Source organism: Grampus griseus, assembly GCF_964374135.1.
Source record: "Grampus griseus genome assembly, chromosome: 11".
NCBI classification, from domain to species: domain Eukaryota; kingdom Metazoa; phylum Chordata; class Mammalia; order Artiodactyla; family Delphinidae; genus Grampus; species Grampus griseus.
This window is the reverse complement of record NC_139005.1, coordinates 24,923,173-24,939,512: the sequence shown is the minus strand read 5'-3', so window position 1 is coordinate 24,939,512 and position 16,340 is coordinate 24,923,173. Positions and strand designations below refer to the sequence as shown.

The 16,340-nt window shown below is 42.4% G+C and overlaps 1 protein-coding gene across 1 annotated transcript; it reads left to right on the top strand.

Moving 5' to 3' along the window:
* Positions 1–6,749: 6,749 nt before the first annotated feature.
* Positions 6,750–14,759, top strand: LOC309829868 (histone-lysine N-methyltransferase SETD2-like; the record flags this gene model as incomplete). The annotated part of the gene is given in 14 exon segments (XM_082666147.1): positions 6,750–6,885; positions 8,606–8,716; positions 8,827–8,876; positions 9,498–10,772; positions 10,776–11,069; positions 11,073–11,261; positions 11,265–11,426; positions 11,430–12,251; positions 12,253–13,041; positions 13,045–13,137; positions 13,141–13,278; positions 13,282–13,606; positions 13,609–14,243; positions 14,247–14,759. Coding segments are annotated over 14 exon segments (5,517 nt in total). The 3' UTR covers positions 14,745–14,759.
* Between the last annotated feature and the right edge of the window lie 1,581 nt (positions 14,760–16,340).

The window sequence follows — 16,340 nt, the reverse complement described above, 5'->3', positions numbered from 1 at the left end:
CCCACGTACCTGGGTAGGGCAAAAGAAAAAAGAAAAACAGAGACAAAAGAATAGTGATGGGACCTGCACCAGTGGGAGGGAGCTGTGAAGGAGGAAGGGTTTCCACACACTAGGAAGCCCCTTCATGGGTGGGGCTGCGGGTGGCAGAGTGGGGGGAGCTTCGCAGCCGTGGAGGAGAGCGCAGCAATAGGGGTGCGGAGGGCAAAGCAGAGAGATGCCTGCACAGAGGATCGGTGCCGACCAGCACTCACCAGCACGAGAGGCTTGTCTGCTCACCCGCCGGGACGGGCGGGGGCTGGGAGCTGAGGCTCGGGCATTGGTTGGAGCGCAGGGAGAGGACTGGGGCTGGCGGAGGGAACACAACCTGCAGGGGGTTAGTGCACCACGGCTAGCCAAGAGGGAGTCCAGGGAAAAGTCTGGACCTGCCGAAGAGGCAAGAGACTTTTTCTTCCCTCTTTGTTTCCTGGTGCGCGAGGAGAGGGGATTAAGAGCGCTGCTTAAAGGAACTCCAGAGAAGGGCACGAGCCGCGGCTAAAAGCACGGACCCCAGAGATGAGCATGAGACGCTAAGGCTGCTGCTGCCGCCACCAAGAAGCCTGTGTGCGAGCACAGGTCACTATCCGCAACTCCCCACCCGGGAGCCTGTGCAGCCCGCCACTGCCAGGATCCCGTGATGCAGGGACAACTTCCCCGGGAGAACACACGGCGTGCCTCAGACTGGTACAACGTCACGCTGGCCTCTGCTGCTTCAGGCTTGCCCCGAATCCGTGCCCCTCCCTCTCCCCGGCCTGAGTGAGCCAGAGCCCCCGAATCAGTGGCTCCTTTAACCCCGTCCTGTCTTGAGTGGCAACAGACGGCCTCAGGCAACATACACGCAGAGGCGGGTCCAAATCCAAAGCTGAACCCCGGGAGCTGTGAGAACAAAGAAGAGAAAGAGAAATCTCTCCCAGCAGCCTCAGGAGAAGCAGATTAAATCTCCACAATGAACATGATGTACCCTGCATCTGTGGAATACCTGAATAGACAACGAATCATCCCAAATTGAGGCAGTGGACTTTGGGAGCAATGATATATATATATTTTTTCCTTTTTTTCTTTTTGTGAGTGTGTATGTGTATGCTTCTGTATGTGATTTTTGTCTCTATAGCTTTGCTTTTACCATCTGTCCTAGGGGTCTGACTGTCTGTTTTTTTTTTTTTACTATAGTTTTTAGCACTTGTTGTCCTTGGTGGATTTGTTTTTTGGTTTGGTTGCTCTCTTCTTTCTTTTTTCTTTTATTACTTTTTATTATTTTTTAGTTTTTAATAATTATTTTTTACTTTTTATTTTAATAACTGTCCTTTCTTTCTACTTCTACTAATTTCTTTCCACTTTTTCTCCCTTTTATTCTGAGCCATGTGGATGAAAGGCTCTTGGTGCTGCAGCCAGGAGTCAGTGCTGTGCCTCTGAGGTGGAAGAGTCAACTTCAGGACACTGGTCCACAAGAGACCTCCCAGCTCCACGTAATATCAAATGGCGAAAATCTCCCAGAGATCTCCATCTCAACACCAAGACCCAGCTTCACTCAACGACCAGCAAGCTACAGTGCTGGACACCCTATGCCAGACTACTAGCAAGACCAGAACACAGCCCCATACATTACCAGAGAGGCTGCCTAAAATCATAAAAGGCCACAGACACCCCAAAACACACCACCAGACGAGGACCTGCCCATCAGAAAGACAATATCCAGCCTCATCCACCAGAACACAGGCACTAGTACCCTCCACCAGGAAGCCTACACAACCCACTGAACCAACCTTAGCCACTGGGGACAGACACCAAAAACAACGGGAACTACGAACCTTCAGCCTGCAAAAAGGAGACCCCAAACACAGTAAGATAAGCAAAATGAGAAGACAGAGAAACACACAGCAGATGAAGGAGCAAGGTAAAAACCCACCAGACCTAATAAATGAAGAGGAAATAGGCAGTCTACCTGAAAAAGTATTCAGAGTAATGATAGTAAAGATGATCCAAAATCTTGGAAATAGAATAGACAAAATGCAAGAAACATTTAACAAGGACATAGAAGAACTAAAGAGGAAACAAGCAATGATGAACAACACAATAAATGAAATTAAAAATACTCTAGAAGGGATCAATAGCAGAATAACTGAGGCAGAAGAACGGATAAGTGACCTGGAAGATAAAATAGTGGAAATAACTACTGCAGAGCAGAATAAAGAAAAAAGAATGAAAAGAACAGAGGACAGTCTCAGAGACCTCTGGGACAACATTAAACGCACCAACATTCGAATTATAGGGGTTCCAGAAGAAGAAGAGAAAAAGAAAGGGACTGAGAAGATATTTGAAGAGATTATAGTTGAAAACTTTCCTAATATGGGAAAGGAAATAGTTAATCAAGTCCAAGAAGCACAGAGAGTCCATACAGGATAAATCCAAGGAGAAACATGCCAAGACACATGTTAATCAAACTATCAAAAATTAAATACAAAGAAAACATATTAAAAGCAACAAGGGAAAAACAACAAATAACACATAAGGGAATCCTCATAAGGTTAACAGCTGATCTTTCAGCAGAAACTCTGCAAGCCAGAAGGGAGTTGCAGGACATATTTAAAGTGGTGAAGGAGAAAAACCTACAACCAAGATTACTCTACCCAGCAAGGATCTCATTCAGATTTGAAGGAGAAATTAAAACCTTTACAGACAAGGAAAACCTGAGAGAGTTCAGCACCACCAAATACCTAGAAACAAATGACAATGTAGACACAATGACCCAAAACCTATGGGATGCAGAAAAAGCAGTTCTAAGAGGGAAGTTTATAGCAATACAAGCCCACCTTAAGAAACAGGAAACATCTCAAATAAACAACCTAACCTTACACCTAGAGCAACTAGAGAAATAAGAACAAAAAAACCCCAAAGTTAGCAGAAGGAAAGAAATCATAAAGATCAGATGAGAAATAAATGAAAAAGAAATGAAGGAAACGATTGCAAAGATCAATAAAACTAAAAGCTGGTTCTTTTAGAATATAAACAAAATTGAATTAGCCAGACTCATCAAGAAAAAAAGAGAGAAGACTCAAATCAATAGAATTAGAAATGAAAGAGGAGAAGTAACAACTGACATTGCAGAAATACAGAAGATCATGAGAGATTACTACAAGCAACTCTGTGCCAATACAATGGACAACCTGGAAGAAATGGACAAATTTTTAGAAATGCACAACCTGCCAAGACTGAATCAGGAAGAAATAGAAAATATGAACAGACCAATCCAAGCACTGAAATTGAAACTGTGATTAGAAATCTTCCAAAAAACAAAAGCCCAGGATCAGATGGCTTCACAGGCGAATCTATCAAACATTTAGAGAAGAGCTAACACCTATCCTTCTCAAACTCTTGCAAAATATAGCAGAAGGAAGAACACTCCCAAATTCATTCTATGAGGCCACCATCACCTTGATACCAAAACCAGACAAGGATGTCACAAAGAAAGAAAACTACAGGCCAATATCAGGCCAATAGGATGTCACAAAGAAAGAAAACTACAGGCCAATATCACTGATGAACATACATGCAAAAATCCTCAACAAAATACTAGCAAACAGAATCCAACAGCACATTAAAAGGATCATACACCATGATCAAGTGGCGTTTATTCCAGGAATGCAAACATTCTTCAAAATATGCAAATCAATCAACCATATTAACAAATTGAAGGAAAAAAACCATATGATCATCTCAATAGATGCAGAGAAAGCTTTTGACAAAATTCAACACCCATTTATGATAAAAACCCTGCAGAAAGTAGGCATAGAGGGAACATTCCTCAACATAATAAAGGCCATATATGACAAACCCACAGCCAACATCATCCTCAATGTTGAAAAACTGAAAGCATTTCCACTAAGATCAGGAACAAGACAAGGGTGCCCACTCTCACCATTCTTATTCAACACAGTGTTGGAAGTTTTAGCTACAGCAATCAGAGAAGAAAAGGAAATAAAAGGAATCCAAATCGGAAAAGAAGAAGTAAAGCTGTCACTGTTTGCAGATGACATGATACTATACATAGAGAATCCTAAAGATGCTACCAGAAAACTTGTAGAGCTAATCAATGAATTTGGCAAAATAGCAGGATACAAAATTAATGCACAGAAATCTCTTGCATTCCTATACACTAATGATGAAAAATCTGGAAGTGAAATTAAGAAACACTCCCATTTAGCATTGCAAGAAAAAGAATAAAATACCAGGAATAAACCTACCTAAGGAGACAAAAGACCTGTATGCATAAAATTATAAGACACTGTTGAAATAAATTAAAGTTGATACAAATAGATGGAGAGATATATCATGTTCTTGGATTGGAAGAATCAACATTGTGAAAATGACTCTACTACCCAAAGCAAACTACAGATTCAATGCAATCCCTATCAAACTACCACTGGCATTTTTCACAGAACTAGAACAAAATTTTCACAATTTGTATCAAAACACAAAAGACCCCGAATAGCCAAAGCAATCTTGAGAAAGAAAAACGGAGCTGGAGGAATCAGGCTGCCTCACTTCAGACTATACTACAAAGCAACAGTAATCAAGACAGTATGGTACTGGCACAAAAACAGAAATATAGATCAATGGAACAGGATAGAAAGTCCAGAGATAAGCCCATACACATATCGTCACCTTATCTTTGATAAAGGAGGCAGGAATATACAGTGGAGACAGGACAGCCTCTTCAATAAGTGGTGCTGGATAAACTGGACAGTTACATGTAAAAGTATGAGATTAGGACTCTACCTAAAAATAAGGTGAAAATGGATGAAAGACCTAAATGTAAGGCCAGAATCTAGCAAACTCTTAGAGGAAAACATAGGCAGAACACTCTATGACATAAATCACAGCAAGATCCTTTTTGACCCACCTCCTAGAGAAATGGAAATGAAAACAAAAATAAACAAATGGGACCTAATGAAACTTCAAAGCTTTTGCACAGCAAAGGAATCCATAAACAATACCAAAAGACAACACTCAGAATGGGAGAAAATACTTGCAAATGAAGCAACTGACAAAGGATTAATCTCCAAAATTTATAAGCAGCTCATGCAGCTCAATATCAAAAAAACAAACAACCCAACCCAAAAATGGGTGGAAGATCTAAATACACATTTCTCTGAAGAAGTTATACAGATTGCCAACAAACACATGAAAGGATGCTCAACATCACTAATCACTAGAGAAATGCGAATCAAAACGACAATGTGGTATCACCTCACACCAGTCACCAGAGCCATCATCAAAAAATCTACGAACAATAAATCCGGAGAGGGTGTGGAGAAAAGGGAACACTCTTGCATTTCTTTTGGAAATGTAAATTGATACAGTCACTATGGAGAACAGTATGGAGGTTCCTTAAAAAAACTACAAATAGAACTTCCTTATGACCCAGCAATCCCACTACTGGGCATATACCCCGAGAAAACCATAATTCAAAAAGAGTCATGTACCAAAATGTTCATTGCATCTCTATTTACAATAGCCAGGACATGGAAGCAACCTAAGTGTCCATCATCGGATGAATGGATAAAGAAGATGTGGCACATATATACAATGGAATATTACTCAGCCATAAAAAGAAATGAAATTGAGTTATTTGTTGTGAGGTGGATGGACCTAGAGTCTGTCATACAGAGTGAAGTAAGTCAGAAAGAGAAAGACAAATACCATATGTTAACACATATATATGGAACCTAGGGGGGAAAAATGTCATGAAGAAACTACGGGTAAGATTGGAATAAAGACACAGACCTACTAGAGAATGGACTTGAGGATCTGGGGAGGGGGAAGGGTAAACTGTGACAAAGTGAGAGAGTGGCATGGACATGTATACCCTACCAAACTTTAAATAGATAGCTAATGGGAAGCAGCCACATAGCACAGGGAGATCATCTCGGTGCTTTGTGAAAACCTAGAGGGGTGGGATAGGGAGGGGAGGGAGGCTCAAGAGGGAAGAGATTGGGGATATATGTATACATATAGCTGGTTCACTTTGTTATACAGCAGAAAATAAAGCAACATTGTAAAGCCATTATACTCCAATAAAGATGTAAAAATTAAAAAATGTATGTAGCTCATAGGATTAAATGGATTAATTCAAGTAAAGTTCTTAGCACAGTTCCTGGGCCAATAGACATTAGCAGGAGCCAGATCTTATAGGCCATGATGAGGGCTTAAGATTGTATGAGAGACAGTTCTAGTGGTAGTATGGAGAATCAAGTAGAAGACAGGCAAGAAGCAGGGATACTAGCTAGAGAGCTTTCGCAAATATTCGGTCAAGAACTGGTGATAGAGCGTGGACCTGGTTAACGGAGTTTGAAGTAGTTCAAATTTGGAGGAAACTAGAGCAGTGTTCATGGAGGGAAAATATTTAAGCTGAGCCTTGAAGGAAGATATTTCCAAGGGAACCTCGGAAAAAAGCACAGATGACATGTCTTGAGCAGTGAAGAGTCAATGTGGTAATGGAACAAGAAATGGAAGAGGAAGTTGAAAGATTGAGACCAGAAAGATGAGTACTTTCAGAGCCTTACTTAACCTGCTTATTTGATACATAAAAGAACAGTGAGAGAAATAAATAGAACAGAAAGACATGGCTATGTCTTAGGAGTGACAGAGGAAGACCAATCAGATAAGAGGATCAAAGAAAAAGGGATTACCAACCATGTAAATATTTTGGTAGGATGAAGATTAATGCTACTGATAACTTGAGGAAGATTCAAATTGTAGCGGCTGAAGACAGATTGCAAGCAACTAAGCGGGTGGGGAAAACTACAAGTCTTCATTTCACAACAGGCTCTTGGATTTCAGCAGATAAAGGTAAAGAACTTTAGCTTGAAAAAAGTACTAGGAGTCTAGGAGGGAGTGGAAGTGGCGGAGGCTGACAAAGGGAAAACCAGAACATGACTATAGGAGAATGCTTGAAGATTAAGATGTAGGGCAAGAGAAAAAGAAAAAAAAAAAACCTCTGGAGCTCTGTACCAGAGAATGAACATAAAGTACAGTGTGATCCAAGACAATGATGGAAACCATGCATTGTGAAAAGAAGGCTATCAAGCTTCAATATATGTTTTTGCCATGGCAATTTTAGAGACTCATGTTTTTATATAAACACCACACTAAAGAAGGAATATCACAAGTGACTTCATGAATCATCAGAATGAGAATTTGCTCTTGAATGTGAGCGCTTTACTGAATATAAAATCCTCTAGATAAAGTTTCACTTTTGTAGCAAGGTCTCTTTGATTATAAGATCACTTATAGAAATTAAATCATTTCACATTATTTTACCTTTTTATTTTCTAAAAATGTGTTAGGTAACATGAAGAAAATATGTGAATTTTGGGGTTACCTAAAGTCTTAAATTTCTTTGAGTAAATAGGAAACAGACTCTGGAAGTACCTATAATGAATACCTGTTATATGGCTGCCCAGTATCTATTTTTCTTCCTTCTTGGAGTAATAGCCTGAATTTCTTTTCAATACCTACCCAGTCCCTCCATTCTCACAGTTGTGATTTACATGAAAAATGGGCCTCATTTGCCCCAGAGAAAGGCCCTGATTCAGAGGCAATCTGAATGTGCCATCTCTGAATGTTTTGGAATTGGCACGATTACCTAAGCTGGTCAAATCAGTGACTCTTAAATACTTTTGCTGAATATATGATATAGATTCTCTTTGTTTCACAAAAAGGATTCATGTAATTCTTAGAGTTTCTCAAAGTCAGTTTAGGATTATGAACTGGGGTGTGGGGGGAGGGAGTAAGTTTGTCCAAAAACAGTCAACACCAGGGAAGTGACAGTTAAAAACTGAAAGAAACTAGGTTCTAAGTCACATTATGTGAGCTTCTAGTCTCACTCCTAGCAACATGTATCTCTGTAGTTTCAAAGGAAGTTAATTGGTTCACTCTATGTAAGCCATTCTCAGTTGGGTTTTTCTATTACTTGCTGTACTTGAAAGCTTCCTAGGTGACAGAATTTGTGATCTAGACACTAAAGCTTATGTGTCACTTTTCCATCAGCTGTCAGGATGTTGGTGAACTTGTCTATGGAAATAGATGTCATTTTTATGAAAAGTGAGCATTTTGGGACCCTTATGTATGTTGTATAAGTTCTTTAAAATGTTTAGTTTTACAGAGAAGCTTTTTTTTTTTAATAATAAAGATATTCAATTCACCATGAAAAGCATAAGAGACTTAGAAAAATAAATAAAATCTGCTTATAGCTGAAGGCCCAACTACACAAAAGTTGGATTTGAAGGTTGTCCCTTATCTATTTTCTGACAGCAAATATTGCAGGATCGTTTGCTTATATTAATGTAAGTTTCAATATATGTTAATTATGAATAGAACAAGCCTAGAAAGTGATAAAACCAATTCACACTCAACTTGTCAAAAGAAATAGTAATAAGCTTCTTCCCTTAAGTGAAGCATGTTAACCTCTTCCCCACCCAGGTTCTAAAGTAATTCATAAGTAGACAAGAGGTATGTGGAACATGATGTATTATCTTTATTATTAATAACCCTCATTCTCTAATTTCAGCCTTATATCTGTGTAAAAGAGGGCTTCCTTACACTGAGCCCCATAATGATACAGACATACGCATCCAGCCGCAGACAGCACTGGACCCAGACTATTTTGCCGCCTGCCCTTGTAAGACTTATGGAGAAATGGGGCCCAATGCATGCTTTCTGTGAGCAGCTTATTCCCAAAGAGAGGGGAGAAAGTGCTACTTATGCTCACTTCTTTGTCCCAAATTCAAGCAAGTCATCACACCTCTACCAATCTAGGTCCAACCAGGAGACAGAACACGGTAAATTTAACCAGAATTGTTAAGCTATAATAGAGTGAAATAAATACAATTACCCCTCTGTATCCATGGGTTCTGCACCCCGGATTCAACCAACCGTAAATTGAATTGCAGTAGATTGAATCCTCGGATGCAGAATCCTCCAATGTGGAGCCCCGGGGTAACTGAGGGCAGACTGTACTACTCCATTTTATATAAGAGACTTCAGCAATCGCAGGGGACTGGGGGTGCAGGGGGAGCCTTAGAACCAATTCCTTGCTCATGCTGAGAGATGATTGCGTGTTGAGAACTCTTAACAGTACCCTAGGGCAGAGGGAGAGTACCCAAGGAAAGGCAAGCTTGGAAGAGGATCCCCCTCTGGCATTCATACCTCTGATGGAATAAAATTTAAAGGCAGGACAAAAAAAGTTAAACACAGAATTCTGTTTTGGCCTTCTCCCTCCCTAATGTCCAGTGTGCATCTGCATTACACATTAAGCAGAGCTCTTCAAATCTTCACGATCTAAAACAGAGAGAGATGATAAATATTTTAGCTACTCAAAACTTGAAAGAGATACTCGTTACATATCTCCTTGCTTTAGATCAGAGAGAGCGTGAAGGCGGAGCAGGTCTCGTTTCTTCAAGATTTCTTCAAATAGCTTTATGAATGTGCATTTGAAATCAAAAACAGTTATATGTGATAATGGAAGTCTGACAGATCAGCACTCAAAATTTGCATGTGGAGAATATAAGCAGAGTGTTGGTAGTGCTAGTTCAGCTTCTGTTAATCATTTTGATGATTTATATCCACCTACAGGGAGCTCATGTATTGCTTCATCCCTTCAGAGTCTTCCACCAGGGACAAAAGTAGACAGTTTAACTCTCTTGCAATGTGGAGAGAATACATCTCCAGTTTTGGGTGCTGTGCTGAAGAGTAAAAGCTCAGAGTTTTTAAAGCATGCAGAGAAAGAAATAATAGAAGTAGCTAGTGGCCTTCCTGATTCAGGAAGAGGATTTGCTTCCTGGGAAAACAGACATAATAATGGACTATCTGGGAAATGTGTGCAAGAGGCTCAAGAAGAAGGGAATTCCATACTGCCTGATAGAAGAGGAAGACCAGAAATCTCTTTAGATGAAGAAGGTAGAAGAGGACATACACATACTTCTGATGACTCAGAAGTTGTATTTTCTTCTTGTAATTTGAATTTAATCATGGAGGACAGTGATGGTGTAACATATACCTTAAAATGTGACAATAGTGGTCATGCCTCAGAGATTGTATCCACTGTCCATGAAGATTATTCTGGTTCTTCCGAAAGTTCAAGTGATGAAAGAGATTCAGAAGATACAGATTCTGATGATAGCAGTATTCCAAGAAACCGTCTTCAGTCTGTTGTGGTTGTGCCAAAGAATTCTACTTTGCCCATGGAAGAAATAAGTCCTTGTTCTTCTTGGAGCAGTCAAAGTTACAGACACTATTCTGACCACTGGGAAGATGAGCGATTGGAGCCAAGGAGGCATTCATATGAGGAAAAATTTGAGAGTATAGCAAGTAAAGCCTGTCCTCACACTGAGAAGTTCTTCTTTCATAAAGCAACAGAGAAGAATTCAGAAATCTCTTTTATACAGCCCAGACAAAAACAGACAGATAATCACCTGTCTGAAATTGCTCATCCTCAGAGTGATGGGGTTGATAGTACAAGTCATACAGACATAAAATCTGACCCTCTAGGTCATCCAAATTCTGAGGAAACAGTGAAAGCCAAAATAACTTCTAGGCAGCAAGAAGAGCTGCCAGTTTATTCTTCTGATGATTTTGAAGATGTCTCAAGTAAGTCTTGGCAACAGACCACTTTCCCTAACAGGCCAGATAGTAGACTGGGTAAAACAGAGTCAAATTTTTCTTCTTGTAAGATCTCCTGAGTGGATGGTTTCCGTTCATCATCAGAAGAGCTCAGAAATCTAGGGTGGGACTTCTCTCAACAAGAAAAGCCTACTACCACATATCAGCAACCTGACAGCAGCTATGGAGCCTGTGGTGGACACAAGTATCAGCAAAGTGCAGAACAGTATAGTGGGACATGTACTTACTGGCAAGGCAATGGCTACTGGGATCCAAGATCAGCAGGTAGGCTGCCTGGAACTGGGGTTGTGTATGATCGAATTCAAGGGCAGGTACCAGATTCCTTAACAGATGACCGTGAAGAGGAGGAGAATTGAGATCAACGTGGAGGATCTCACTTTTCAGGCCAGTCCAATAATTTTTTTCTGTCCCTTCAGAAGGACAAGGGGTCAGTGCAAGCACCTGAAATAAGCAGCAATTCCATTAAGGACTCTTTAGCTGTGAATGAGGAGAAAGATCTTTCGAAAAACTTAGAAAAAAATGATATGAAAGATAGAAGGCCTCTTTAAAAAAGGATAAAGGAATTGGAGAGTGATTCTGAAAGTGATGGTGAGCTTCAGGACAGAAAGAAAGTTAGAGTGGAGGTAGAGCAGGGAGAGACATCAGTGCCTCTAGGCTCAGCATTGGTTGGGCCTTCGTGTGTCATGGAGGACTTCAGGGACACAGAGCGATAGAAGGAATGTGCCAAACAAGGGAAGATGCCTTGTTACTTTGATCTGATTGAAGAAAATGTTTATTTAACAGAAAGAAAGAAGAATAAATCCCATCGGGATATTAAGCGAATGCAGTGTGAATGTACACCTCTTTCTAAAGATGAAAGAGCTCAAGGTGAAATAGCATGTGGGGAAGATTGTCTTAATCGTCTCCTCATGATTGAATGTTCTTCTCATTGTCCAAATGGGAATTATTGTTCCAATAGACAGTTTCAAAGAAAACAGCATGCAGATGTGGAAGTCATATTCACAGAAAAGAAAGGCTGGGGCTTGAGAGCTACTAAAGACCTTCCTTCGAACGCCTTTGTCCTGGAATATTGTGGAGAGGTACTTGATCATAAAGAGTTTAAAGCCCAGGTAAAGGAGTATGCACGAAACAAAAACATCCCCTACTATTTAATGGCCCTGAAGAATGATGAGATAATAGATGCCACTCAGAAAGGAAATTGCTCCCGTTTCATGAATCATAGCTGTGAACCAAACTGTGAGACTCAAAAATGGACTGTGAACGGACAACTGAGAGTTGGGATTTTTACCACCAAGCTGGTTCCTTCAGGCTCAGAGTTAACATTTGACTATCAGTTCCAAAGATATGGGAAGGAAGGACAGAAATGTTTCTGTGGGTCGGCTAATTGCCAGGGTTACCTGGGAGGAGAGAACAGAGTCAGCATCAGAGCAGCAGGAGGGAAAATGAAGAAAGAACGATCTCGGAAGAAGGATTCGGTGGATGGAGAGCTAGAAGCTCTGTTGGAGAATGGTGAGTGTCTCTCTGATAAAAACCAGGGTGCTCAGCTTATCCTGGCTAATGGTTAGAATTGAAACTTTGGAACAGAAACTTACCTGTCTCAAGCTCATACAGAACACACATTCACAGTCTTGCCTGAAGTCCTTTCTGGAACGTCATGGGCTGCCTTTGTTGTGGATCTGGATGGCAGAACTACGTGATGGCCGGGAAAGTAACCAGAAGCTTCAGGAAGAGATTATAAAGACTTTGGAACATTTATCCATTCCTACTAAAAATATGTTGAAGGAAAGCAAAGTACTTCCTATTATTCAACGTTGGTCTCAAACCAAGACTGCTGTCCCTCAGCTGAGCGAAGGAGATGGGTATTCTAGCGAGAATACATCACGTGCTTACACACCGCTCAACACACCTGATCCTTCCACCAAGCTGAGCATAGAAGCTGACACAGACACCCCCAAGGAGCTAATGTTTTGCAGACTTAATATTATAAGTGAAAATGGCATGGACAGTGTGATCTCTGATGCTACCAGCGAGCTAGAAGGCAAGGATGGCAAAGAGGACCTTGACCAGTTAGAAAACGTCCCTCTAGAAGAAGAGGAAGAGTCACAGTCACAACAGCTACTCACACAACAGCTGCCTGAATCTAAAGTTGATAGTGAAATTGCTGTGGAGGCCATTAAGCTACCGACATCTGAACCAGAGGCTGACACTGAAATAGAGCCTAAAGAGAGCAATGGCACAAAACTAGACGAACCTATTGCTGAGGAAACACCATCCCAAGATGAAGAGGAGAGTGTATCTGATGTAGAGAGTGAGAGGAGCCAGGAATAGCCACATAAAACAGTAGATATAAGTGATTTGGCCACCAAGCTCCTGGACAGTTGGAAAGACCTAAAGGAGGTATATCGAATTCCAAAGAAAAGGTAAACTGAAAAGGAGAGCACAATAACCGAACGAGGAAGGGATGCTGTTGGCTTCAGAGATCAAACAGTTGCCCCAAAGACTTCTAACAGGTCAAGAGAAAGAGACCCAGACAAACAAACTCAAAATAAAGAGAAAAGGAAATGAAGGGGCTGCCTCTCACCACCTTCTTCTGCCTATGAGTGGGGAACAAAAAGGCCAGGTGGCAGATATGATACACCAACTTCTAAAAAGAAAGTACGAATTAAAGATCACAATCAACTTTCTACAGAGGAGCGCCGAAAGTTGTTTGAGCAGGAGGTAGCTCAGTGGGAGGCTCAAAAAAAACAGCAGCAGATGCAGAACCTGGGAATGACGTCTCCACTGCCTTATGACTCTCTTGGCTACCATGCCCCTCGTCACCCCTTTGCTGGCTACCCACCAGGTTACCCCATGCAGGCCTATGTGGATCCCAGCAATCCTAATGCTGGAAAGTGCTCCTCCCCACACCCAGCATGGATCCTGTGTGTTCTCCTTCTCCTTATGATTATTCTCAGCCCTTGGTGGGACATTCTACAGAACCCCTTGCTGCCCCTCCACCTGTGCCAGTGGTGCCACATGTGGCAGCCCCTGTGGAAGTTTCCAGTTCACAGTATGTGGCCCAAAGTGATGGTGTGGTACACCAAGACTCCAGTGTCACCGTCCTGCCAGTGCCAGCCCCAGGCCCAGTCCAGGGACAGAATTATGGTGTTTGGGATTCAAACCAACAGTCCGTGAGTGTACAGCAGCAGTACTCTCCTGCACAGTCTCAAGCAACCATATATTATCAAGGACAGGCTGGTCCAACTGTCTGTGGTGTGACATCACCCTATTCACAGACAACTCCACCAATTGTACAGAGTTATGCCCAGCCAAGTCTTCAGTACATCCAGGGACAACAGATTTTCACAGCTCACCCACGAGGAGTGGTGGTACAGCCAGCCACAGCCGTGACTACAATAGTTGCACCAGAGCAGCCTCAGCCTTTACAGTCACCTGAAATAGTTGTGACAAATAACCTCTTGGATTTACCACCCCCATCTCCTCCCAAACCAAAAACCATTGTCTTACCTCCCAACTGGAAGACAGCCTGAGACCCAGAAGGGAAGATTTACTACTACCATGTGATCACAAGGCAGACTCAGTGGGATCCTCCTACTTGGGAAAGCCCAGGAGATGATGCCAGCCTTGAGCATGAAGCTGAGATGGACCTGGGAACCCCAACATATGATGAAAATCCCATGAAGACCTCAAAAAAGCCTAAGACAGCAAAAGCAGATGCCTCCAGTGAGCTGGCTAAGGAAAGCAAAGAAGTATTCAGAAAAGAGATGTCCCAGTTCATTGTCCAGTGCCTGAACCCTTACTGGAAACCTGACTGCAAAGTGGGAAGAATTACCACAACTGAAGATTTCAAACACCTAGCTCGCAAGCTGACTCACGGCGTTACGAATAAGGAGCTGAAGTACTGTAAGAACCCTGAGGACCTGGAGTGCAATGAGAATGTGAGACACAAAACCAAGGAGTACATTAAGAAGTACATGCAGAAGTTTGGGGCTGTTTACAAACCCAAATGGGACACTGAATTAGAGTGACCTTCAGGGCCAGGGTGGGAGGACGGGCAAGCTGGTAGGAGAGACTCTGGGGAGAAGAAATCCCGTGGGCCCTCTATCCCCACCCCACTGTCAGGCTGTGCTACTGATGACACATCACCCTGGGGAATTCAAACCTGCAGAATGAGCTCACAAAAATGAGCTCCATCTACAACAAGCGGTCCCTGGTTGTGAGCTGTTGGTAGAGGCCATCTGAGGCAAGGGTTTAGGCCCTTGAGACCTTACCTTCTGAGACCTTGGCCAGGCCTGACCCCACTCTTAAGGCTGGGTCTCCTCCTTGGCGGTGCTGTCAGCGCACAGACTCATGCGCATCCCCACCCACGACCCCTTACCCTGACGATCTGTATTATATTTTAATGTATATGTGACTATATTGAAAATAATTTGTCTTTCCTGGTTTTTGGCTTTTGTTTTGCTTTTAAGCCTCTGCGTGCTAGGATCACAGAAGACTTTGTAAGGATGGTTTAAGTTCTCCTGCAAGGTTTAATGTGTTATCATGTAAATATTCCGGAGCAGGCTGCCTTGTGGTTTCGGCCAGCCTTGTGCTATGTTGATAAGATTGATTTATTGCTTAAAATCACTTTACTTGGGCTTCCCTGGTGGCGCAGTGGTTGAGAGTCCACCTGCCGATGCAGGGGACGCAGGTTCATGCCCCGGTCCGGGAGGATCCCACATGCCGCGGAGCAGCTGTGCCCATGAGCCATGGCCGCTGAGCCTGCGCATCCAGAGCCTGTGCTCCGCAAAGGGAGAGGCCACAACAGTGAGAGGCCCGCGTACCGAAAAAAAAAAAATCACTTTACTTTATCCAATTTTTACTGAACTTTTTATGTAAAAAATAGAATCAATTAAAGAAAAAAAAAGGATAAGTCTATGCCTTCAACTTCTAACAGGTGGAAGAGTTCTCAGTGCTTTCTGAGAATCTGCTTCCCAGGTTATAATACTCAGTTTGGCTCCAACCGAATTCCCTTTTTCTTAACTTGATGGTTAATTGAATTTTGGAGAAGGTGCGGTTGCAGACAACCACTGGCTGGTGAGAAAGTTTGCTGGGTTAGGGTCATCTGATAAACAGGAAACAATCACCTAGGGCACAGGCAAGCCAAGGCATGTAAGCAGGTTGCTGAGGAAGCTGGGATGTTTCTGCAGGTACCAAGCCAGAGCGGACATTGCCCACCTTGGAAAGGTCTCAGGAACATCCCTGCAGGGGGCAGGAAAGTCAGGCCTGGTCATGCTTGGGAGTGTGTGTGGTGCGGGCTGTGGGCTGCTACAGCATGAAGCCAGAAGCATGCGGTGTGCCTCTTAAGGCAGCAGCAAGGTGAACACCAAGGCTCCTGGGCTGGGGCTACAAGGTAGTCAAAGGACTGAGCACTCTGGGTGTGCAATTGGAGAATGAATTTGGAGCTGGGAAGCAATAAGTTCATAAGCAGCTCTGTCGACCCCTTTGACTTCTCAGCTTTCATATGCACCATTCTACACACATTTCAACGCCTGCCCAGCAAAGAAACTACATTTTAGCAAGAAACAGCTAACCCTCTGATAAGTGAAGTTCTTGCCCTTCCCCCAGGTAAAACACAAAGCCCC